Here is a 25,686-nt window from a genome sequence, read left to right as displayed (position 1 = left end):
GGAACCAGTAATGAGCACTTTAAGTCAGTCAACCAGTTACAAATCGACCTGTTACCCTATCCAGCCCACATTTTACCAGCTTTTTCCACAAGAATATCATGGGGGACTTTGTCAAAAGCCTTACTGAAATCCAGATAAACTATGTCCACAGCATTCTATCAAAAAGGGAAATGAGATCTGTGTGGCATGACATATTTTTGAGAAACCCATGCTGGGTCTTAGCAATCAAAGCATCCTTTTCTAAGTGCTGACAGACTGTTGAATTATCTGTTCTAGGATCTTTCCTGGTCCTAGAACCAGGAAAACTCACTGGTTAGTAGTTGCCTGGGTCTTCCCCCCCCCCCCTTTTTGAAGATGGGGAAAATATTTGCCTGCCTCCAATCTGTAGGGACCTCACCTGTTCTCCAAGGATTCACAGAGATTATAGACAGAGGCACTTGGATTACTTCCACAAACTCCTTTAGTAATCTTGGGTGCAGCTCATCAGGTCCTGGAGATCTGAATTCATTTAAAGTAGCTAGGTATTCCCTTACTACCTCTTTTCCTATCATTCTCTGTCTGATGCCGGCGGTGTGCAGGAAATGTGAGTTTCTACATACTGAGAATATAGAAACTTATTTTTATGATTATGGAAGAAATTAATTATATCCTGCAGATGGCTTCCTTCCTGCTCCACCTCACTGATGAAGTCCCCCCCCCATTATAAATGCTCAGCCACTTCAGTATCTGAGCAGCAGAGGGCGCACTGGAGTATGTTTTGTTCATTCACAGGAGACTTCGAATAACATCTAAATAGCAAAACTTCCAGTTTATACTTAATTCTGTTTGCGTGAGAGTATAATATTTTCCAGAAGTCCCAAGCTGGCAGAGGACAGCAGTGTGAGCTGATTATTACTCATACTGCCCATTGCTAGTGTGACTCACACCTGACCTAACCCAAGAAGGATCGCTCTTCAATGGTGCAAGTCTTTTCTCTCTGTTGAAACTGTTGGCCACTTTCTGATACTACAGACAACATCATCATGTGTCTAACACAGGGGTGGGCAACCTAAGGCCCGGGAGCCGGATGTGGCCCAATCACCTTCTCAATCCGGCCTGCGGATGGTCCGGGAACCAGCATGTTTTTACATGAGTAGAATGTGTGCTTTTATTTAAAATGCATCTCTGGGTTATTTGTGGGGCCTGCCTGGTGTTTTTACATGAGTAGAAAGTGTGCTTTTATTTAAAAGGCATCTCTGGGTTCTTGCACTCTTCAAAAGGAGGGCAAGATAATTGCACCTAAGCAACGGCAACCACAGTGATCAAGCGGATGAAGGAATTCCCCCTACAATGCAGCATCTTGAGACTTTTTAGTTTAGAGCAAAGGTGACCAAGAGTGACATAGTTCGAGGGTTTTAAAATAATAGTTTTTTCTCTCCTCTCATAACGAAAAACCCGCAAGACGAAAGGGTTTTCCGATTTTTAGTGGCTTCGCAAGACGAATTTCCCTAAGGGCTTGCTTCGCAAGACGAAAGCCCATAGGGAAATCTCCGGGGACAGCGGGGAAGCGCAGCGCGCCTTCTCCTCTGTTCCCGGACCTGTCCTGAAGGCTTGCGGTGGGAGGTCAGCGCTTCTCCTCTGTTCCCGGGGCTTGCGGTGGGAGAAGGCTTTTTCCTCCCCACCGCCAACATTCAGAACAGCATTCTGAATGTTGGCGGTGGGGAGGAAAGCCCTCCTCCCACCGCAAGCCTTCAGGACAGGTCCGGGAAAAGAGGGGAAGCAGGCTGCTATCCGCAGCTTGGAGAGCCCTGCGGGGAACTCCTGCAGGGCTCCCCAAGCTGCGAATGTCTGCCCCTCACGCGGGGCAGCAGGCTGCTATCCGCAGCTTGGAGAGCCCTGCGGGGAACTCCTGCAGGGCTCCCCAAGCTGCGAATGTCTGCCCCTCGCGCCGGGCAGCAGGCTGCTATCCGCAGCCTAGGCAGCCCTGCGGGGACTCTTCTGAAGGCTGGCGGCGGGAGAAGGGCTTTTCTTCCCACCGCCAGCCTTCAGAAGGCTGTTCTGAAGGCTGGCGGTGGGGAGAAAAGTACTTCTCCCCCCGCCAGCCTTCAGAAGAGGTTGGGGGACAGACTGTCCCCGGACCTGGTCTGAAGGCGGTTTCCATAGGAACGCATTGATTGATTTTCAATGCATTCCTATGGGAAACCGTGCTTCGCAAGACGAAAAACTCGCAAGAAGAAAAAACTTGTGGAACGAATTAATTTCGTCTTGTGAGGCACCACTGTGCACTATAAGCTTCTAGGGGCAGGGTCCTGTCCCACTTCTGCTGCAAAGTGCACATGTACTGATAACAAATGTATAACAAATTGTGATGTTCCCTTGAAAAACAAACTAGTCTAAAATGTTCTTTAAAAGTCCCAAATTGGCACCAACAGGAGATCCAAGTTCATCTCCTTGGTGACTGTGTGTGAGCTGAATCCTCCCCACTCAAAGTCCACATGCCCTTTCTACCCAATCAATTTAAATTGCAAAACAAAGCCTTGCTGGGAATTTAACTCAAATGAGCCATGCAGAGTAAGAAAAGTGTTATTATTATTTTTTCAAGATTCCTAGCAGCTGCACAGTAGCCCCTTGGGAAATCAGAATGGGGCCTGACATTGAATACAACCCGACTCCTCCTTGGGATTTGGGTTTAAGAAACGGAACCTGCCATGCCAGCGGAATACGCTGCAAAGAAGGATCAAACCTCTGCCAAAGCTTATACCATTTTTTATTTAATTAAAATAGCACATTTGGTGTAAAACAAGCTTACAGTGGTGCTTCGCAAGACGAAAATAATCTGTTCTGCGAGTCTCTTCGTCTAGCAGTTTTTTCGTCTTGTGAAGCAACCCTATTAGCGGATTAGCGCTATTAGCGGCTTAAAGGTTATTAGCGGCTTAGAAAAAGGGGGGGAAAGCGAAAAAAATCACAAGACTCACAAGACGTTTTCGTCTTGCGAAGCAAGCCCATAGGGAAATTCGTCTTGCGAAGCACATCGAAAAACGGAAAACCCTTTCGTCTAGCGGGTTTTTCGTCTTGCAAGGCATTCGTCTTGTGGGGCACCACTGTATTCATGGCAGCTATAACTGGCTTGTGGGACGCAGGTGGCGCTGTGGGTAAAAGCCTCAGCGCCTAGGACTTGCCGATCGAAAGGTTGGCGGTTCGAATCCCCGCGGCGGGGTGCGCTCCCATCGCTCGGTCCCAGCGCCTGCCAACCTAGCAGTTTGAAAGCACCCCTGGGTGCAAGTAGATAAATAGGGACCGCTTACTAGCAGGAAGGTAAATGGCGTTCCGTGTGCTGCGCTGTCTCGCCAGATGCAGCTTGTCACGCTGGCCACGTGACCCGGATGTGTCTGCGGACAGCGCTGGCTCCCGGCCTCTAGAGTGAGATGAGCGCACAACCCTAGAGTCTGGCAAGACTGGCCCGAATGGGCAGGGGTACCTTTACCTTTTACCTATAACTGGCTTGTATGTGTGCCTGTGAGATTAAAACAAACGTACTCATCTCAAGTAAGATGAAAACTGTACTTGCCCCCCCCCCCCATGCGCTTTGGATCCTTCACTGTACACTTTTACCTAGATTTAATTCCATGGACACTTTATTATTCACGATTTTAGCTCCTACGAAAGTCAGAGGCAAAATGTTGGCAATTGAAAAGGCAAGGGTATTTTGCACTGGTACCATGGTGATAATGTCTTCCATTATCTCCCCCAAACATTCTCCTTCAATTAATGAACAAATAAATTGTTGAAGGTTGCTCAGAAGAGTCTGCATGAGGTTGACAAATAGAGTGGGAGGCCTCCTGATTCCTAAACTGTCTCTGTCCCTTTGATCTCTGTGCTGAGCTGCACTTTGAAGTCAAACTGATTTGCATTAAGTGGCATCCTCTTTCACTTCTACATCTCCTCTCACCTTTTCTCTGAATCTCGAGTGGCAATGTCATCTTGGAGAACAAAGGGGCAAGCATGGCTTCTTTGCTTCTCCAATCAGTTTCCTATCAAGAATGCACTCCCCTAAGATTTCATTCTGAACGCCTTCCAATGAAAGGTGTGCTCAAAGCAAAGATGCATTTCACTAAAGGTAACTTCTTCTGTTGGATACAAACTCTAGATTTCATTCAAAAGACTGTCAAAGGAGAGGAAAAAATTCAGTGAAATTCTCTTGGACAAGACTGAACTATTCTCGAAGTGTCATGATCCCCCATTGCTCAATTAGATATGTAAGCTACTGAACTTTACAGGGCCTACAGCTTAAGGGTGCAGAGAGGACTGCACTCATGCAGCTGCAATCTTACACACACTTGCGGGAGAGTAAACCTTCACTGGGAAAGGAGTACGACAAGGCTGTATTTTGTCTCCCTGCTTATTTAACTTATATGCAGAATTCATCATGCGAAAGGCTGGGCTGGATGAATCCCTAGCCGGAATTGCCGGAAGAAATATCAACAACCTCAGATATGGAGATGACACAACCTTGATGGCAGAAAGAGAGGAGGAATTAAAGAACCTTTTAATGAGGGTGAAAGTGGAGAGCGCAAAATATGGTCTGAAGCTCAACATAAAAAAAAAAAGATCATGGCCACTGGTCCCATCACCTCCTGGCAAATAGAAGGGAAAGAAATGGAGGCAGTGAGAGATTTTACTTTCTTGGGCTCCATGATCACTGCAGATGGTGACAGCAGTCACGGAATTAAAAGACGCCTGCTTCTTGGGAGAAGGGCAATGACAGGCCTAGACAGCATCTTGAGAAGTAGAGACATCACCTTGCCAACAAAGGTTCGTATGGTTAAAGCTATGGTTTTCCCAGTAGTGATGTATGGAAGTGAGAGCTGGACCATAAAGAAGGCTGATCGCCGAAGAATTGATGCTTTTGAATTATGGTGCTGGAGGAGACTCTTGAGAGTCCCATGGACTGCAAGAAGATCAAACCTCTCCATTCTGAAGGAAATCAGCCCTGAGTGCTCACTGGAAGGACAGATCCTGAAGCTGAGGCTCCAGTACTTTGGCCACCTCATGAGAAGAGAAGACTCCCTGGAAAAGACCCTGATGTTGGGAAAGATGGAGGGCACAAGGAGAAGGGGACGACAGAGGACGAGATGGTTGGATAGTGTTTTCGAGGTTACCAGCATGAGTTTGACCAAACTGCGGGAGGCAGTGGAGGACAGAGGTGCCTGGCGTTCTCTGGTCCAGGGGGTCACGAAGAGTCGGACACGACTAAACGACTAAACAACAACAACAAAACCTTCACTGTGGGGCTTATTCCAGACTAAACCCGCCTCCGCTGCTCCCCCCCCTTTCTGCAGCCGTCTGAAGGGTTTCACGTGTCTGGACAATCCGTCCAGGGAAGGAAGGAGGGATCTGGTTGTGGATCTGGGAATCTGCGAACACTTCCTCCACGCCCTCCCCCTCCACGCCGTGACGCCGCCGTTGCCCTTTTGTGACCTTGCAGTGAGGCTCGCCGGAGCGTCTTCTGCGGGGATTTGCATGGCGGCACCTCGGAAGAGGCGTCACAATAGTCCTGCTCACTAGGAAACAAAGAAAACGAATAACGAAAACTTGAAGGCCCCAGCAGGGGGAGGGTCTGTCTCCGAGGGGGGCTGCCACCCGGCCCTCTGCTGCTCAGCCCCCTTTTGCTTCTACAAGAGAGCGAGCGGGAAGGGAAACTACCTAGAAACAGCCGCACATGGTCTTGTAGGGCCAAGAACTACAATTCCCGGCAATGCCGCGCTCGCCCGGCGCCGGCCAGAGAGCAGTAGAACAACCGCTTTGGGGGAGCGCGCTGCATGCCGGGAGTCGCAGTCCAGGCTCCGAACGGTAGGACGCCACAACGTCCGTCCCCCTCCCGCGCAAGCGCACTTGCGCGCAGCTGACCTTCACGAGCGGCGAACGGAGGGAGGGGCGGGCTATGCAAATGAAGGCAAGCCGCGCAGCCAATGGCGGGGCTGGGCTGGCGCCGGAGGCCCGGATGTGAGGGAGCTCAGAGGGGTTTTCCCCCCCCTCCGCCCCGCCTCTCTTTCTCCTCGCCGGCGAAGAGGCGGGGCTGACCTCGCGCGTTTCCCTCCCTTTTCCCCTCCCTCCCTTCCTCCCTCCCTCCCTTTCTCTCTCCTTGAGGAGCCGCCGGCGGAACGCGGGCCCGAAGCACGCGACGGGGCGGAAGATGGCGGCTGGAGAGCCCGGCTGCCGGACGCGGGAGACACGCCGCCGGCTGTGAAGGGGGAAAGGACGAGGAGGACGAGAAGGGCAAGGGGAACCGGCGACCGAGGAAGAAGAAGAAGAAGGGAGGCCAAGAGCGGCTGTGGGCAGAGCCCAGCCCCCGACCTCAGGGGCCGCCTCGCGCCCAGGCGCCTCAGCCTGAGGTGGGGGTTCAGGGCCCTCCCGGGAGGGGAGGCCGGCACTTCTTTCTGTCATTTTTGGGCGCCTCCTGAAGAGAAAGAGGGGCTGGGAACGGGGGTCGTCGCTCTGAGGGGCGCCGGGCATCCCCCTCCCTCAGGGGGGCCTCGAGGAGGAGGGGCCCCCTCCCTCGTCAGAAGGGAGGCCCTTAACTGAGGAGAAATTGGCGGTCTCTTTTCGGGGAGGGGGGGCTGAGCGCCCCCACCTCAGAGCCCCATTCCGGGCTGTGAACCCTCGCTCTGAAGAGGGGCTCCTTTCAGTGGGGGGCTGACTCCCCCCGTTTTTTATTGTAGTTCTGAAGCGAGCCTCGTGGGGAGGAGGAGGGGCAGGGGGTGGGGTCCTTGACCCCTGGCCTTTAGGCTAGGGCCTTATTCCGAGGAGGAGCTGGAACTCCCGCCGGTGAACTTTGACGCACTTGGAGGGCCTCGGGAAATGTGCACCAGGGGGAGAAGGGGTCCCGTTTAGGAGGAACGCAGGTCACGGGGACCTAAGCGTGCTCACAGGAAGGAAAAACCGGCCTCAGCCTGGAGCTGTCTTGAAACTTAAGGCATTGCTTCTGTCTTTTATCTCTCATTTGGGTGGGAAGCATAGGTAATGTAGTTAAGTATAGAGGCCTCTTCCAGGGAGAGACCTAAGAGCTGAGTTTTCTTTTTGGAGAGGGTGGGTAAAAGTGGTGGATAAGGAAGTCTCCAGTAGACTGAATATAGGTATAGAACATCTATATATCAATATCTATCTATACACACACACACATATATATACACACGCACACGAAAAGGAAAGGGCTCTATTTCAAGGTTGAAATAACCTTTTGTTAGAGAAGAGTTCAAACAAGGGCCCCCCACTTTTGGAGGGGTCCCCACTGGTAACCCTGGGTCTTGGGGTGGCCCTAGTTCAGAGCGGACTACGTTGGCTCCGGTGGCACGTCTGCCCACGGTTTCCCTCGTTGCAGGCGGTCGGCTGCTGGGCTCCCCACACCATGTTCTCGGTCCTCTCCTATGGCAGACTGGTAGCCCGGGCAGTCCTAGGTGGCCTTTCTCAAACAGACTCTCGAGATTACAGCCTGGTGACTGCCAGCTGTGGCTTTGGCAAGGACTTCCGCAAGGGCATCTTGAAGAAAGGCATGTGCTACGGGGATGACGCCTGCTTTGTGGCCCGGCACCGATCTGCAGATGTTCTAGGTGAGTGATGGCTGAGGCTGGTCTTTGTGTTTGTCTTCCTCCTCATGTTTAAATGTTCTAAAATAGCACCCCTAGGTAGTATTTGAAAAGGCCTTATAATTGCATATCTGCAGGCTGCTGTCTGAGAGCAAAGTGTGCCAGGGAGACAGTGAAGTAGACTCCATGATTGTGGGGGGCTCCAGAACTGATCTTGCCCAGTATAAGTTCCTGTGTGGGTTGCTGTGTTGCTTTGCTCATCAGGACCTGTCCCTAATAGCTCCCCTGCAGTTCCAAGGTGGCTGCTACGTTTTTTAAAAAAGCATTTTAGGTTTCCCCATGTTTTTAAATAGCTTGAACTTAAACTCTTAAGGTGTCCCCCCCTCCCTTCTAACCCTGCAAATGAAACAAGCTGTTGGAAGCAAACACTTCCTGTCTTTAGCGCACCTTGTGTCCTTGTCAGGTGAAAAGCAAAGTGACATTGAAAGCGGTTTCAGATGTCAAGCTTCACTCCCCACACCCACTTTCCTGTGGTTTCAGAGCTCCCTGCAGATCTTCAGTGCAGTGCAGCTGTGCTGTGTCAGATGTCACAGGAGCAAAAGGGGGAAACCTCTTGAGTGCAGGCCCTTTGTAGGGGATGTGGCTTCTCAAATGCCGTTTTGCTTGCTGAGCAGCAGCAACATGAATGTAGATTGCTAAACACTCCTTGGTGCATGGCTTATTTAGAGTTGAAGATTGCTCTTGTGTCTAAACATATTATGTTAGTGAAACTTGGTGTTGCCATGGTAGCTTCATATCTGTTGTAATGAGTGATTTATTTTTTTAAAAAATGTTAGTTGGCTTTATAACAATGTTTTGAATAGTACATTTAAAAGAATCTTGTCAGATGCCCATGCTGTAGTTCTGTATATGGAGGACAAAGAAAAATATATCAACCTTGGTCATGCAGCGCAGTTCATCTTTGTTCTTAGGCCATAACCCACAATGCAGTTTGGCTGTTCAAGTGTCTTATCTAGCATATGATCCATGTTGAAGGGAAGGTCAGTAGAGTTCTTCCTTTCTGTCAATAGAATTTCTTGCACTGTTAATGGAAAGGGAGTGATGGATTTCTATCAAATGAAAGACTGATTGGAGTTTCCTTGGTTCTGCATTGCTCTTTAATAGTATAGCTGGGCATTTTTTCCTCTGGCCCTTATTTTGGTTGGATTACAGTGAATTGTATGGCAGGGTTTGGTGATGCTATGTCATTGTGTTGCAGTAGTCCTATGTAAGCAGCCTTGTAATGTCACTGAAGTGATGCGGGGATTAAATCCTTGTTATTTTCATTTTTAAATACTTTGTTTCCTGTACTTTATTACTGTTACAGCAAGCAGATTTTATTTTATGTATTACATTTATATCCCACTTTTCCTCCAAAGAGTTCAATGTGTCATATGTAGTTTTCTCCATTGTAATTTTTTCCTAATTCTTCAGAAAGTGATTTGTGTGGCTTAGTATTCTTTAGATGACTGTTCTAACAGCCCCCCCCCCCCACTTAATTTTGATTTAGGTGTTTATGCCCTCTTCAGTCAGTTAAGACTGACTCCTTAAAGCAGCTTACAGTTGAAATCCACCACACATTTTTGTGTGTGTTTGTGTTTTTGTGTGCATGCTCTGTGTTTCGTCTCTTCTGGCCCATGAAAATACACAGGTTCCAGACTCTTTCCTGGAGAAGGAGCTATAGGTGAACTCAGGCTTGCTGGTGACAAAGATTAACCTCTTGCTGTCATTTTTCTATTGGTTCCTTAGCCCGATCCACAGTGGATGAAATAAAATTCTCTCTTTGTTCTTAGTTCTCCATTTTAATTTTTTTTTAAAAGATACTTTTATTAGGCTATATAATTGGATATTTTGCCCTTCTTTCCCTGCATGTTTGGTAACCATGTTAGCTTTTCTCTGCTTGGTGTCCTGTGCTCTGCCTGCATCTTTTGTTCTAAATTTCAAATGTCTTCAGACACTTATGCAGCTTCACTGTTCTGGATTATCTTAATTAATTTTATACAACCTATAAAATAAAATGCAGAACAGCTTGGTACAATTAGATTTTTTATATATAAATAACGGTGTAGAATGTCTTTAGCCAAAGAATGAGTTTTAAATGTCTTTCACTTTTCATTCAGTCCAGATTAGCTTTATATATTACTCATTTGCGGATATAAGCATGCCATGAAGATCTCTACCTTCAGTTTTGAGAGTCTTTGTGGGCTGGGTGTGGGTGTGGAGTAGCCACATGAGCTGCTCCCATCCAGTGGAAAAAAAATTGCAAGAGCACTTGGAATCTGCCCAACTTCCAAGTCCCTGTTTGACCACAGTTTTAAAAAAAACACCCCTACACATGGCCTTTTTCTGTTGTGCAATTACTAGATCTGAAGAACAGCCCTGCTGAATCAGACCAAAGACCTGTCTCTTTCTGCTTATGGTTCGCAGCAGTTGGTATTCAGAGACATACTGCATCTGATACTGGAGCTATTATGACCAATAGCCACATCCTTTGCAGCTCAGTGGTTACTGCTGCTGTCCTGTGCACTGTTGCAATCAAGGGGGCTCACAGCAACTGTGTCAGCTGTGAGCCAGGAAGCCCTCAGTTCAAATCTCACCTATTGTACTATCTTAGCAAGTGGATTAAGGCAAAATATTTGCCCAGCTTCAGGCACTCTACTGCATTGTGGGAAAGGTAATAATGGCCTTTCTTGTAAAAGGGAAGGGGTTGCCAGCAGTTGACACTCTGCTGAAATTCCTACATTAATAGAGAAGTTGTGAAGAAGTGCTTTGAACACTTGCAGTACACTATCTTTAAAGGTAAAGGTACCCCTGCCCGTACGGGCCAGTCTTGACAGACTCTGGGGTTGTGCGCCCATCTCACTCAAGAGGCCAGGGGCCAGCGCTGTCCGGAGACACTTCCGGGTCACGTGGCCAGTGTGACAAAGCTGCATCTGGCGAGCCAGAGCCGCACACGGAAACGCCGTTTACCTTCCCGCTGGTAAGCGGTCCCTATTTATCTACTTGCACCCGGAGGTGCTTTCGAACTGCTAGGTTGGCAGGCGCTGGGACCGAGCAGCAGGAGCGCACCCCGCCGCAGGGATTCGAACCGCCGACCTTTCGATCGTCAAGTCCTAGGCGCTGAGGCTTTAACCCACAGCGCCACCTGTGTCCCCCAACACTATCTTTAAACGCTAATATTTTCTGGGGCTACATGGCGACTTCCTGCAGATACCAGTGCCTTGGCTGCCTGAGGTATGAAGGTTTGGTGCCAGCTATTGGTTACTGTACATGTTCTGGCCTTTCACCTGTAACTGCTTCGCTAGCTTTCCTTTCATGGCAGTTATTGTAAAAGATCCTCCATAGGAATTGAGGAGAGATCAGGGTCTGTGGCGATGAAAATTTTAACTCTGAAAGGCTTACGTAAAAAGAGCATGAAACGTGATTTTGTTGCAGAAGTTGAAGGATCCTCCTTATTCCCTTCCTTAGCACCTTGTTTGGGACAGTAGTCAACAGCAGTTTACAATGAAGCAAAAGCCACACTGAGAATGCATCAAACATGTTTACATATATGGGGATAATTTGGATCGTTTATTCTTCAATTAGATTGTCATAGATACTTCGTAAGGAGTACATTAGAGTGAGGAAAGAGCTTGGGAGATTGAAGTGAGGATTACAGGAAGCTTTCTGTAGATTCCTGTGTTTCCAAGCTGTTTTCTGCAGCCACAAGGAAAATGTGTGGGTTTTTTTAAAAAATAAAATACCGAAACTAGAGACTTGCAGGTTTGTCAGAACACCAGGTCCTGGGTTTCTGTGCAATTTGGCCAGAGTTAACAGCGTACAGACAGGCACACATTGCTTGGGTTTTCCTTTTTGGCTCTTGCACTGTTGACAAATCCTAGGCTGGGCGTTTTATGAGAGATGGCATTCCAAACCTTTTAATCATTTTAATAAGTACTGTTCAACGGTACTGTTGAAAAGCAATAGATAAATATGAAATCAAAGACATTTCAAATATTTCTTGGAAGATCATAGAATTGTAGAGTTAGGATCATCTAGCCCAACCCCACACAATACAGGAATCTCAACTAAATCATACATGGCAACCTCTGCTTAAAAATCTCCAAGCATAGGTCAGCAATAAAAGACACTGTTATTGAAGTTCACTCTTTATTCAAGGATTCAAAACAGCACAGGCCTAGTGATCCCAGCAACTGACCACTAAGTCTTGCCCCAATGAGGCAGCTGTGAGGACTACAGGCCTCCATCTTCCCATCACTTTCTAAGGCTCCTCTTCCAGGGTCTTTCCCAAGCCAGTTGCAAACTACACACAACCAATCTCTGCTCTGCATGTTTCATTTCTCTGCATATTCTAGGAGATAAGGGGGAGGGTAGCTGGCTGCAGTAGGAGGGCCTGTTGCCTCTTCTGTTTCCTCTTCCTCCTCCCAGTCTGCTCCTTCTTCTCCCTCTGTCCACTCATTGTTGTCCCACCACCACTTCCCTGTCTCTGAGCCTTCTTTCCCTGGGGATACCCTTTGGGTTTCCCCAGCCTGTATACTTCCCACCACTCCTCGGCATCCAGCCAGTCCGTGACACCAAGGTGGAGTCCACCACCTCTTGTGGGAGTGCGTTCCCCTATCAAACTGCTCTTGCCATCAGAAATGGCTTCCTGATGTTTGGTCAGAATCTCCTTTCTTGTAACTAGCCTCCGGAGCAGGGGAAAACAAGCTTGCTCTATTTTGCAGTCAAGTTTGCAGTCATAGCTACTCAGAAGCAAGCCTCATTAAACTAAATGGTGCTTACTCCCAAGTAACTGAGTATAGGACTGCAGGCTCAGGAGCATTCCAAGCTCCTGGCAGATAGATCGCCATTGCTGCATCCACAGCCTTGCTGCTTGCACTGTAAAGGTGGGGGTGTGGGAAATGCAGTTTTGCTGCATCAGCCCTCAAGCTGACATAGCAAAGTGGCCTTTGCCATCTTGTGGGTGGCAGGAGGGTCAGCTAATTCTGTTGGCCCAGCTGCACCCCAACAACATACTGTTTTGACTATTGCTGGCAGGGATACTGCTAGCAGTAACTTCCACCCACCCACCTTTTAGGCTTGTGCATTGGGATGTTGTTCACCAGCAGAGCTCCCCTGCCCCATCCAAAACAGGGATTGAAATTGTTCTGTCGGTCTCTCAGTATGAATGAGGCTGAGGTTCTTATTAATTTCATCCCACCTCAAAGCATGTATCAGTCTTAATTCTTCTTATAACTCAAATCTCCTCCTTGGAAAGACAGCTCCTCCAAAGCATAACCAAAACAACTCTGCTTAGTGGAAAAAGATATTCACCAGTGTAAGCCCAGTTTAGGCTGAAGGACAGTCTGTGGAAATGGTAGGTGATGAGCTAAGGGATTATTTTGTTAGCATAAAAAGAGGCTTGTATCCAGGGATCTCATTTGAACCATGCTATTGCATAATTATTCTGCTTTGAGAATGATGGATGGGTAGACAGAGTAAAGAAAGGCACACACAAGGAACTAGTGCAGAATATCCCAAGGTGGCCACTTCAGGAGGGAAGAATGCAGCAGTGGGCGTTTTGCAATATTACTTGCATTTTTAGTAAAAAATGCTTTTGGCATGGCCAGGTTTTCTAGTATCTTAAGATTTAACACTTACAAGTAAATGTCTTTAGCTGGTGTAGAGGGCAGCACACAGGTGTTTTGGTCTCTGATCACTGACAGGTGAAGGAATGCTTGTAACTGCCTGCTTGTAACTGTTTTTGGCCAAAGGTGTGGTTTGTTATTGGCCAAAATAAAACTGCATCTTTTAGAATAGTTTGTGCAAGTGGGAAAGTAAAACTTGGATCTGATCCTCTGGAGTTTGAATAAGTGGTTGTACCAGAAATGCCCTGCTGGCTGCCAGCACAGCATACACCTGCCCTCCCCTATAGCCTACAAAGAAGTTCACTGCTACCTCAACTACCATTTGATTTTGTGCTTGCTTGCCTTGAGTATCTGTAAGTGATGCATGCACAGCATGTAACCAGGCAGTAACTCTGGGGACTGTCCTCCATATAGTCAGAAGAACTGTGTAACTGTCCTGCTTACCAATGCTGATGAGATGATGTCTTTCTGCCCTCACCAGGGAGGCAGAGAATCAGAGTGATTAAGAGTTATGGTAAAGAACTGACTAACAGAAACAAAGGTTAATTTAGTATGTTCAGTGATATAAACTGCTTTGAGGGATTTCTTTCTCTTTTTTACAATCAAATGGTGTATAGATTTTATGAAATAAATAGGGTTAACTCATCCAGCCATGTTCAGTCTTTAAATCCCATGCTTCAGATATTTGAGAATATTTTTGTGGCCATGGGTTTCCATTAGTTTTTAATCAAACTAGTTTTTTAGTGCAAGAGGGAAAATATATTGATACACCATACAGCCAGGGAATTTATACGGACACTGTTCCTGTGGAACTGTCCTTGGTTAGTTCTGATGAAATGATGCTACTGCTGGTGATTTCAACACAGTGAATAAAGCTAGGTCTGTTGCCCAATTACAGAAATCTTAGTTGATTAATGGACTGAATTTGCCTAAGTGTAAAATGAAGAGTTCTGACCTAAGTCTGCTTTGTTTTTAGATGCACAGGCATAATCTTTGATAAGACATGTTCTTTCCTACATAAGAGAGAAGGAACTGGAATGCCTCTTTTAAGATGGAGTTTGCCCTCTGTAGGTTTTTTCCTCCCTCCAATACTTAACAGTTAACCATGAAGCAGGTCTTTAATTTTTAAATCAGGTGAATCATTTAGTCGATCAGAAGTTTTAAAAATTGATCTTTAACTGTAAACTAAACATTTTGGCCCTACCCAATCCCCAAATCCCCTTTGATGCCCAGTTCTAAAAACAGGAACAGATGTAAGTTTCTTTTCTATGATCTCCAAAGAGAACTTTATTGTATTAATTAGTTACAATGCTTTTCATTGAATGTCCTCAATCCCAAAGCAGGAACCAAATTAATAAAAGGAAACAGGGAAAAATATTATTAAAAATAATATACAAACTTTACAAAATCATATAAACAAGACCAATAAACAACTGAACAATTTTATCATAAGGTAAACTAGCAAAATTACAGTAATATAACTTAATATTTGCAATGCAACAAAGTACAGGCCTCAGGGTTGACCTTGAGCATGGGAAGTTATAGAAGACTAGAACAGTTGGGGAAGTAGGAGTTGCCTTTTTGTACATGCATGAAGGCACTTCTTTTACAGTGTGTTGTGGCTGAGTTGGTGATCTATAAAGAGTGCAGGTTGGGATTCCTGGTCTCCCAGCTGACTGTCTCTGCAGAATACGCTGTTCGACACTTTCCGACTTGATGCTGAGAGTGACTTGCTGGCTTTCAGAACTGAGGAGTCTGGGGGTGATGGAATTCAAGGATGCTTGTCCAGACGTTGTGGAAGACTGATCAAATGTTAAGCAGCATTTAGAGGAAGGGGAAGTTGATGAGGCAACCGCAAGGCATACATACAAGGTTGCTTAAATATGTTTTCTTTAGCTAATGTGCTGGCACGATTGCAGTCTCCAGAGGCTTATGCACAGGCACACTTTCAATTTACTTATAGATGTGTGTTTCTGCTTCTTGTATGGCTTACCAATCAAGGCCCATTGTGTTTAAGCTGCAAGACCTGCAATGAACTAGCCCACGTTCTGTCAAATGACCCTTTCATATCTAATGTAGGCATATAAGAAAATTCCTGATCCCCACCCCAAATCAATTAATCAGATGGGGACTGTGATTTTTTAAACCACTGATAGAGAAATCAAATGGTTAATCTAATATTAACTTTTAACATATTGCTTAGAGCAGTGGTTCCCAAATGGTGGTCTGTGGACTCCAGGAGGCCATCGTAACTGACCCAGGAGGTCTGTGGCACCATTCACATAAAAACTACCATAGAGATACCAACATTTTCAAAAGCAGAGGGGCCATGGCTTGTTTTTTAAAAACAGGGTGTAGTATAAGCAACCCCTGATTTCTGTGGGGGTTGCGTTCCAGGTCATGTGTGTACAATGGTGGAGCACATATAAGCCCGCCGTTTCGCCCACTTCCGGGTGTGCAGCAAAGTGCACACGCGTGGTCGTGCATGACTCCAAACAGTCATTGCCAATACTTTGCTAATTGGGAACCACTGGTTTAGAGGATTCATGTGCATTTCCTAAAGAAGAAAGGAAGGGTGTTCTTTAGTATTCAGGGTTATTGTATCAAAGTTGTGCTTTGTACTACTTGTGGTGTTACAAGAGGGGGGTGGTCATAATGCTTGACTTCTGGTATTGCATTGTTTGGGTGTGTGTTTTTTTAAAAAAATACAAATCCTTTAAAAATGGTTCTAAAAGGTTATGGACTATTTTGGGGAGAAATCTGATTAATGCTGATAGTCTGTTCAGAGTCTGGCGGTAACATGCCGACAGATTACATAGTTCATGCCAAGGTCAGCTGTAAACCCTCCATCTCCAGTTCAGCTGGCATCCTAAGTGAAGGACATTTTACAGATTAGCACATTTTTATTCATGTGTTTTCAATTCTAGGATAGAGGCTTGCAGCCTTGGGGAGCAGAGATAGCTCAGTAGGTAGAGCATGAGACTCTTAATCTCAGAGTAATAGGTTCATACCACACGTTGGGTAAAAAGATTGCTGCATTGCAGGGGGTTGGACTAGGTGACCCTCGGGAGCCATCCCAACCCTTCGATTCTCTGATTTTGTTTAGCAGATTTATCTTCCTTTGACTCACTCCCTGATAGTTGAGACAGTGACTCACACTGCATCCTGAATCATTTAACATGAGCTTCATGCATTCCATAAAATACCAAATGTTGACACTAGCAGGCTGAAGAGAGTTTCTGAACCAAATAAGTTGAATGTTAGAGAGAGAGAGAGAGTGAGAGTGAGAGTGAGAGAGTTGTGTGTGTGTGTGTGTGTGTGTGTGTGTGTGTGTGTGTGTGTGTAGAGGCTATAGATACTCAGCAATACCCCTGAAAATATTTCTTACTCTTATTTGACCATGGCAAAATTCTCAGGACTTTGCTTTTGCTAAACGACTTTGCCTCTTATTACTTTACCCTTCAAACCCTTCTGCAACTGCAAAACTACTGCAGAAAGTTTACAGCAAAGGGCCATTCTTGATCTTGATGCCTGATGGTGTTGGATAACAATGTTTGAGAGAAATGGGCTCCACACTGTCCAACCATTCTGGGAGCCTATAGCTGTACTAGCTTATCAGCCGACCACTTTCTCCTGGTAAATGTGTAGAAATGCACCATTCTTCTCTCCTGTCTATGTTCATGGTTACATGGCTGGCGCATGTTTGATATCTCAAATAGTGTTAGCATCTCCTCAGGCTCAAAATCAGCTGAAGTTGAAATGTGCATGTGAATTCATGACTAAAACTGTATCACTGCAGTTAGCCTGCCTAACCCGTTCTTTTCCCTTTTGCTTACATTTTGGTGCTGAAACTGGTTAAGATGAGGTGAGGTGCTCATCTTCAAGAAATATAGGTGACCACCAGCTCATAATTGATTCTGTTCAGAGGTAATCATATCTATGCCCTGAGTTTCTTAATGTATCCAAAGGGGCACAATCACTTTTGGTTAAAACTGGCAGTATCACAGTTCCGTTATGCAGATCTAGGGTGCTGCTTCACATAAAATTGTGGGCCCATTTAGAGATGAAGAAACTACCCCTGAATAATACCAGAAAGGAAGTAAAGGTGACTGTCCTTGGTCCTGTTGACTTCTGCATAACTTCCCCCTCCCCTGTCTGTCTTAAGCTAGTTGCATAATAAGCCCTTATTTGGGGCTTTCAGCAATCAGAAGTGATTATATACCTCTGTGCTTTCTGCATGGCATATTGAATTAGGAAAGTGATTAGTTTAGAAAGTCTTCTTTAGAAATATTAGCAGATATGGAGAATATTTAATTAAACCTCACCAGCTTTGCATGTTTAATGTAAATTTCATCTTCATTAATGCTGAGGAATGTATTCATAATATGTGTGTATATATATTCTTTTTTAGGGGTTGCAGATGGTGTTGGAGGCTGGCGGGACTATGGTGTTGACCCTTCTCAGTTCTCAGGGACTCTCATGCGCACTTGTGAACGCTTGGTCAAGGAAGGACGGTTTATACCAAGCAATCCTGTGGGGATTCTCACCACGAGCTACTGTGAGCTGCTGCAGAACAAAGTACCTTTGCTTGGTAAGCATAATGGTCTCTCCTCTTTCTCACATCAGTCCACTGGGGTGTATTCTTAGCCAGCCATACCTATAGCGCTGTCCAGTAGTTAAGCTGGGAAGTTCTTCAGTTATCACCTCCTGACAGGAACTCCTTGTTTGGCCTAGGTCAGGAGTGGGGAGCCAGTGACCCTCCAGATGTTATTGGACTACAGCTTCCAACAGCCCCAGCCAGCATATCCAATTCTCAGTGATTATGAGAGTGGTAGTACAAGAACAAGTGGAGGGCATCACATTGGGTACCCCTGGCCGAGGCAAGCCGTCTTGTAAGACTCTCACGACACATGCCATCTTCCGACAAATGCTTCTAAAATAAAGAGTTTTGTGGCTTTTGGCCACAAAGGGGAAGTGACCATGGTTTGGTACCGCATTAAATAAGCAAGCAAACAAAAACACTTTGATGGCATTCCTGCTCTTTCAGAACTGGTTGCTGATGCAAGCAGATATATGTTTATTTAGGAAAATAATCTGCGAACGCTTTCAGTTGAAGTCCCATTCTCCTTCGAATCTGAGCCCTTCTTTTTGCAGGATGATGCATCACTTGTACTTTGTGGCTCCTACCTTTTATTTTTGGTTGTCTAAAAGCAATGTGGAGTTGCCATTATTGGTTTCAGATTTAACTTCCCCACTGGGAATACATTCCAGCTGGGTGTCAGTTTAGGAGAAGTCTAGTGGTGGGTATTTGCAGTATGTGCTTTAACTTTAAACACCTGCTGAAAACTTTTCTATTTCTCCAGCCTTAAGGAGGCAATTAGCCATCTTCCCACAATGGCTAATTCATGTCTATTTTATTTTATTTTATTATCAGTTGCTTGGATTTTATTTTTTGAGATCGCGGTCTATAATTTTTTTTAAAAATATATAAGTTAAAAAATAAAATTGCCGTTTACATTTTACATTCATGCCACTCTCTTGAACTCATGAAAGCAAGTGGGTCTTGCAACAGAACATTGCAGTGTGGAATGTGCCAGTTTACTGTTCCTGCCAGCCAATCAGCCAGGTCTTCCAGATAACCCAATGACCCCACTCTCCACTCTCGCCTCCCAAGACACTGTGATCACTGAGCACACCCCGTCCTCATTCAGCAGCTTTTTTGGGTGGGGGGCTGTTGGCCCATAGGTAGTTTCTCCTAAAGATTATTTGTACTTCTGTGTACCTTGGAAGGGACACGGGTGGCACTGTGGGTTAAACCGCAGAGCCTAGGACTTGCCGATCAGAAGGTCGGCGGTTCGAATCCCCGCGATGGGGTGAGCTCCCGTTGCTCAGTCCCTGTTCCTGCCAACCTAGCAGTTCGAAAGCACGTCAAAGTGCAAGTAGATCAATAGGTACTGCTCCGGCGGGAAGGTAAACGGCGTTTCTGTGCGCTGCTCTGGTTCGCCAGAAGCGGCTTAGTCATGCTGGCCACATGACCCGGAAGCTGTACGCCGGCTCCCTCGGCCAATAAAGCGAGATGAGCGCCACAACCCCAGAGTCGGTCACGACTGGACCTAATGGTCAGGGGTCCAAAAAAAAAAGTACCTTGGAAGATCCCTATGGCATGCTGACACCTCTTTCTTGTTCCTCAATAGCCCCATTTCACCCACAGCCCTGTGAGGCACTTAAGGGGGTGAGTTTGATGTTAGAGGGAGTGATGTTGGGGGTCTTGAAGGAGCAGGATTTTGCTGTGTTGAGAACCAGCCACACTAATGGAAACGGACAACCTTTAGCACACTAAGTGCAAGTTACTTTTCGCACCGCACATGCTTCTCACCTGACCTCAGCTGCTCTGCCAAGAGGTCTCTGTAAGTATGTAAGCTATATTTAGCTAGCCTCTGCTGAGCTCAGGAAGAGTCATCCCTTTTTCATTACACACCTAAAGAACAGGCATTGGCTGCAGCATTTTCCCTTCAGTTCAGTCGTTGCTGGAACTGCTTAAATGAGCTCCAGTTTCAACTTACATCATGACTAGTTTTGTGGAAAAGTCCTGACTTAACTGAATGTTGCCAAGGTGGCCTCGTGCTGTGAGTGCCTGTCCCATTCATCTTGACCTTCTCAGTTCACAAGAGCACATCAGCTCCATGTTTGGCACTTGAATTTCTAGTTGCAGTGCATTTCTGATCAGCTTGACTCCTTATCCAACACTTCTAGATTTTCTTCCTTCTTTTAACTGCTGTAAATTTCCCCCTTATCTTGAATGCTTTGTTAAGCATTCCTTGTTAGGAATGCCAATATAAGAGCCAATGTGTCAGTTGCTCACATGTATTCAATGGACCAGTGATGAGATAGTTGAGTACATGTTTGCCTAGTGCTGCTAACTGCCGTCCAACCTCCTCAGCACTTCTTTGGGGATCTGCTGAAATGAATGCATGTTACATGTCTACCTCCAGAAATCTTGGTTGAAGAAAGTGCTTAGAGTTGGTAAGAATCCAAATAGCTGCTTATTAAGTTTCAGAATAATGGTGGCATTGCTTTTAGAGGTCTGATGTGCTACCTTTAAGAAGAGCTGTGTTGACTTACCAAGAGAACAGCACTGGAAGTCTGTTTCTGCTAATTAGAAATAGCTTCTCACAGTAGTTGGAAAACAATAGAAATTCTGTTCAGCTCATTTCCATGTAGTTTATCTCTCTCAGGTTCTTTCTTGTCCTTGCTGCAGCCAGTGGACCCCACTTAAAGTAAAAGCAGCTGCATTTATATGTCGTTATCTAAAAAATATTTAATTTTATTTCCAGGGAGCAGCACAGCTTGCATTGTAGTTCTGGATCGGACAAGTCATCGTTTACATACAGCAAACTTGGGGGATTCAGGCTTTTTGGTAGTCAGAGGTGGAGAGGTAGTACACCGATCTGATGAACAACAGCACTACTTCAACACTCCGTTCCAGCTGTCAATAGCACCACCTGAAGCTGAAGGGGTCGTCTTCAGTGACAGGTAAGATTTTTAAGTGTGATTATGTTGGGTGCATCCCCAGTGAATTCTGAGAGGAAGCTGTGCTCACACCCCATGTCCCAGAATATGTAACTCCCTTTTTCCAAACAAAGGAGAAGTATGGGAGATGGTCTTTTTCTGCTCAGGGGTTTTATGGTTGCCCTAAAGGGGCTTTTCCCCTCTCACTAGCCTGGCTTCACTCATTTACAGTGATCATTAGAGGCAAAGGTGTCTCCTCCTTGCATGAGGCTGTGCAAGGGTTATGTATGGAGTATTCCTCATCTCTCTGATAGTTGCATGTTATAAAACTACACTTTACAAAACAGAGCTTTGGCATAAAGATGGTTAGGGTGTGGTGTTAGGTTCCTTTTATGCCTCCAGATCCCGGCTTCAGTTTGACTTTCATGTGTGGCCACATTTGCCAGGGCCTCAAATGCCACATTTTAAAATTTCCCTCCTTCTGACTTGTTTGCCAAGGAATACTACTGTTTTATGTCTTGCCGTTGGAAATTTTTTTTGGCTATAAGAGTGAATTTGGCTTAAGAGTGAATCAAGCTGCTCTTCCAAGTTGAATTCCTGGAATGGGTGCTAAAAGTTCGTTCTTTGTGGCTGCTCTGCACTTGCAGCAGGATTCGAATGGAGATGTGGAAAAAGCCTTGTGCATTCACTTGTGTCCAAAATAGCTCTGTGTTCGCCCAGCATGCAAACGCTGTCACGCTGTCCTGTTCATTTCGGGGACCTCCTTCTCACTCTTGGGATTTGGATTGAGAATCTGCTAATTTTGCATACTCTGGCAGTGAGGTAGCAAATGCTTGAAGAACAGAGAGGGAAGCATGTGACTGCAGCTTGTATTTCAGTACGGTTAAAAGCTTCCAGCCGTGTGCTGTGCCCAATCAAAATGAGCAAAACTCCCATTTGGCAGAACACCAAGGTCCACGATGGGAGTGTTGGAAAAGCACATTCTGTTCAATGGGAACTAGCGGCTTAAAAAGGGTACCTTAGCAAAGGACTTGAAGCAAGATTACTCCCTTCCCACCAGCACTGCACTGCAAGTGCACAGGTCAAAGCAGGGGTCACTCAAAAATACTAGTGCAGGGGAGAGATCATGGGATCTATTCCATGCTCCTTTACTGTGTAAGGTTCCTTTTACCTCTTCAAACTGTCAGTCACAAGAGTCCCAGTCTGTTGTGTCTAATGAGCAGCTTGTTCAGCAGTGCAAATTCTTTGCTCGTGAAATGAAAGTTTGTGTAATAGTGATTTAAGAAAGCAAAGCCAGATAAATAGGGTTGCCCCACTAGTGCTTAAACATTATCACAATAGCTATTCCAGGTAAGCTGAATGTAGTGTTCTCCCCATTTTACAGATTAAATTAATCTCTGACCTGGGAGCCATTCAAATATATGTAGCTATTTGTGATCGTTGTTTTCACAGCCCAGATGCTGCGGATAGTACAACATTTGATGTCCAGCTAGGAGACATCATTCTGACAGCCACAGATGGGCTTTTTGACAACATGCCTGACTACATGATCCTACAGGAGCTTAAGAAGCTAAAGGTAAGCAGTATGCACAGAGTTGGGTGAAATATTTAAAAAGAGACGAGTTCATGTAACTATTTGCATATTATGTTAGTCTACTTGACCCAAAGTTTTTAAGCAAGGTGGACTAAAATCGCTTCTGGGGCCCCTTCAAGATTAGAGACCCTGAAGCTTAAGCTTAATTAGTTTTGTAGCAGATCTGCCCCTCACTACATCATTTATGTAGGAAATGAAACAGACTGGCTGTCTTTCTGATGATGGTGGAACTCTGATTACCAGAGTAATTGGAGGGGCCTCCAATAAGCTGAATTTTGAATGCATGAGAGTTAAATACAATGTCCTGCACTTATGCGTGATTGTGTATATGCATGACACTGGAAAATAATTAAATCATTTAATTTGGTGAGAGAGCAGGAGAGCCCTCGTGGCTCATGATGAGACCCTCCCTGGAGCCTTAAGAGGACGTCAGTGGGGGCAGAGGAAGCCTCGAAGAGAGGCGCAGCGGAACTGACACAGGGGAACTGACACAGCCACCACTTTCTCATACGTCCTCCTGCTGGCCTCAGAGCTTCAGCTCCAGATATTTTGATCTGGATTGGGGAGACAGTAGGGAAGAGAGGTGGAGAGCAGGAAAAAATGGAGGCTATTTAGAAGGTGCTCCCCACCTTTTGCAATTTCAGTTAATCAGAAAGGATATGTTTCAGAAAGCTTGATTCCCGAAAATGTTTTAATATTGAACTTCCCAGACACTCCCAAAAATCTTCTAAAAGTAGTTGCTAAAAATGACTCATTTGAAATTGGAGTACAGTGGTATCTCGGGTTACAAACTCTGCTAACTAGTAGTACCTCGGGTTACAAAATTTGCCCCAGGATGAGAATGGAAATTGTGCACTGACGGCGCGGTGCCAACAGGAGGAGGCCCCATTAACAAAAGCGCGCCTCAAGTTAAGAACGGTTTCTGGTTAAGAATGGATCTCTGGAACAAATTAAGTTTGTAACCCAAGGTACCACTGTAAAGGGGAAATCTCCTTAGTTGAGTTAGACTGATGAGGTGGAGGAGGCTCCTCCTTTTCAGCCACACTCTCCCAGCACCCCAAAGGGCCTGTTTGATCCCAGCCTGGTTTGAGTTTTGTCTCCTCCATTGGCCATGTCTGCTAAGGAAGACAGGCTGTGCCAAATGGGTCTCCAAGGGAAGTTGTTTCTTCCTCCTCCTCCTTTCCCAAAATACTGTTCCATTTGTAGTGGCTTTCTTTGCTTATCTAAGTCCTCTGGTGCTGATGGGAAGGGTTAGGAATGCATTTGCCAGAGATAACATGCTATTGCCCTTGTGGATGTGTGGGTTCATGTGGTATTGAGTGCCACCCACAGGCAACCTTAAATTTGGCTCCTGTACTATGCCCTACGGATAGGGTTCCCAGCATTAATCCCCATGGAGTCAGAACGGCAACTTCTGTTGAAATCGTCAGTGATGGCTTTCTCTTGTTAAGGTCAGCATTTCAAAGGAATTAAGATTGAGGAAAGCAAATTTGGGAAGAAATTATTAATCAATCTTGAATTCTGCTGTTTGGTTTTGGTCCCATCTCCCCCACAGTTTAGCTATTTCTTGGTGTTTGCCTATGCAGTAAGGAGTCAGATAAAAACTGAGTAAAAGTTAGATGAGTTGAAGTCAGGAGCAAGCTGTGATTTCCAGCCAGCCAGATACCAGCACCCTCTGAAAGCAGAGGGCTTCAGATATGCTCTTCAAGTCAAGTGCAGCTTCCCAAAACTTGTGCTGCTGTGGAGAGTAGGAAGATGTATTTCCATACATGGCATACTTAAATATATTCGTCTTTAACTCCAAACAGATCCTTTTGGGTTAGCCACTGTTAATATGTAACTTGGAATAAGGGACTAAACAATATTCTTCTATTATGTGCACTTATTTGTGGCATATGAAATGTGTAACCTTGGTAAAAAAATAACATTATTCTTTCTCTCATGCAATTGATTCAGAATTCAAATTACGAAAGTATACAACAGACAGCAAGAAGTATTGCCGAGCAAGCTCATGAACTGGCATATGACCCAAATTACATGTCTCCCTTTGCACAGTTTGCTTGTGATAATGGATTGAATGTAAGAGGTAAGTTTTACCATTTTCGTGTGGGAAGCTTAACAATGACTCTGCAGGCTAGCATTTGTTCCAAATTCTGAACTGGCAAGAAGACTTTGTACTAGAATGAGAGACTGGCTAGTAATTGGGGTGGTGTTTTACAAAGAGTGAGATGAACTGTTCCCAGGTTTGCTGCTGACTTGCTGTATAATTTCGGTTTTCATCATGCAAGCCACTTTGCATACTTAACAAACCTGATTATTTTCCATAACTACTGCATATAAGCCAGCTATACTGCAGTCCAGGGGGGAAAGGGTTTTTAAATTTTCTGGCACGATTCAGTGAAGTATGTCGAAGGCAAGCACAAACATTTCTATTTAGAGCATCAGCTTTTAGATTTCCCTGGATAGCAACAGGGCACCTGTTGGAACTCGTGGCTCTTAACCTATGGTACTAAGTGTATCTGGAATATGGAAGGTGGTCAACTCTCCTTCGTTGGAGGTTTTAAAGCAGAGGTTAGATGGCCATCTGTCGTGGATGCTTTACACTGGTGCCCCACAAGACGAAGGCCTCGCAAGACGGAAAACTCGCTAGACGAAAGGGTTTTCCGTTTTTTAAGCTGCTTCGCAAGACGAATTTCCCTATGGGCTTGCTTCGCAAGACGAAAACGTCTTGCAAGTTTGTTTCCTTTTTCTTAACACCATTAATACAGTTGCAACTTGAATTTGAGGAGCAACTCATAGAATGCAGTGTACATAGTAGCCTTTTTTGAGGTTTTTAAAGACTTTGGTGATTTTTGAAGCTTTTCGAAAACTTCTTTTGCAGCCATTTGGTAAGTTAAGCTTTTAAAACTTTTTTTTTGGGGGGGTTGGATTTTGGGTTGAGGTGTTTGGAATTCAAGGACTTGGTGTTGGGGAGGGGTTTTCAAGAATCTGGAAGCTTGTGTTTTTTCCCCTGCATTTTTATGATTTTCTGTGACCATTGGGCCACTCTGCTGTTTTTTTTAAAAAATTCTGGATTTGAATTTCTGTGTGCTGGGTGGCTGGGGGAACAGTTGGGGAGGGGTTTGCAAGAATCTGGAAGCTTGTGTTTTTCCCCCTGCATTTTTATGATTTTCTGTGACCATTGGGCCACTCTGCTGTTTTTTAAAAATAAATTCTGGGTTTGAATTTTGAAATGCTCTTTACAGTATGTGTGACTTTAAAGAGCACTCTTGTTGTACCAAATTTGGCTTTGTTTGGACTTTTTTTGACCATAGGAACACATTAATTGGTTTTCAATGCATTCCTATGGGATTTC

General features: G+C 45.4%; 1 protein-coding gene across 2 annotated transcripts in view; it reads left to right on the top strand.

Moving 5' to 3' along the window:
* The first annotated feature begins 5,690 nt into the window (after positions 1–5,690).
* Positions 5,691–25,686, top strand: part of PPTC7 (protein phosphatase targeting COQ7) — a 24,025-nt gene continuing 4,029 nt past the window's right edge. The window contains exons 1-7 of one of the 2 annotated variants that reach the window (XM_083753338.1): positions 5,691–5,829; positions 6,127–6,371; positions 7,358–7,586; positions 17,640–17,819; positions 20,563–20,761; positions 22,190–22,313; positions 24,288–24,417. In XM_083753338.1, the coding sequence (XP_083609464.1) occupies positions 5,799–5,829; positions 6,127–6,371; positions 7,358–7,586; positions 17,640–17,819; positions 20,563–20,761; positions 22,190–22,313; positions 24,288–24,417 (1,138 nt within the window). In that variant the 5' untranslated portion in view covers positions 5,691–5,798. The remainder of the gene's footprint in view (positions 5,830–6,126; positions 6,372–7,357; positions 7,587–17,639; positions 17,820–20,562; positions 20,762–22,189; positions 22,314–24,287; positions 24,418–25,686) is intronic. The other variant, XM_083753339.1, reaches the window with a different exon arrangement.

The sequence above is a fragment of the Podarcis gaigeae genome (assembly GCF_964106915.1).
Source record: "Podarcis gaigeae genome assembly, chromosome: 8".
NCBI lineage: Eukaryota > Metazoa > Chordata > Lepidosauria > Squamata > Lacertidae > Podarcis > Podarcis gaigeae.
Note: the sequence above shows the minus strand (reverse complement) of the source record. Positions and strands in the feature narration are given on the sequence as shown.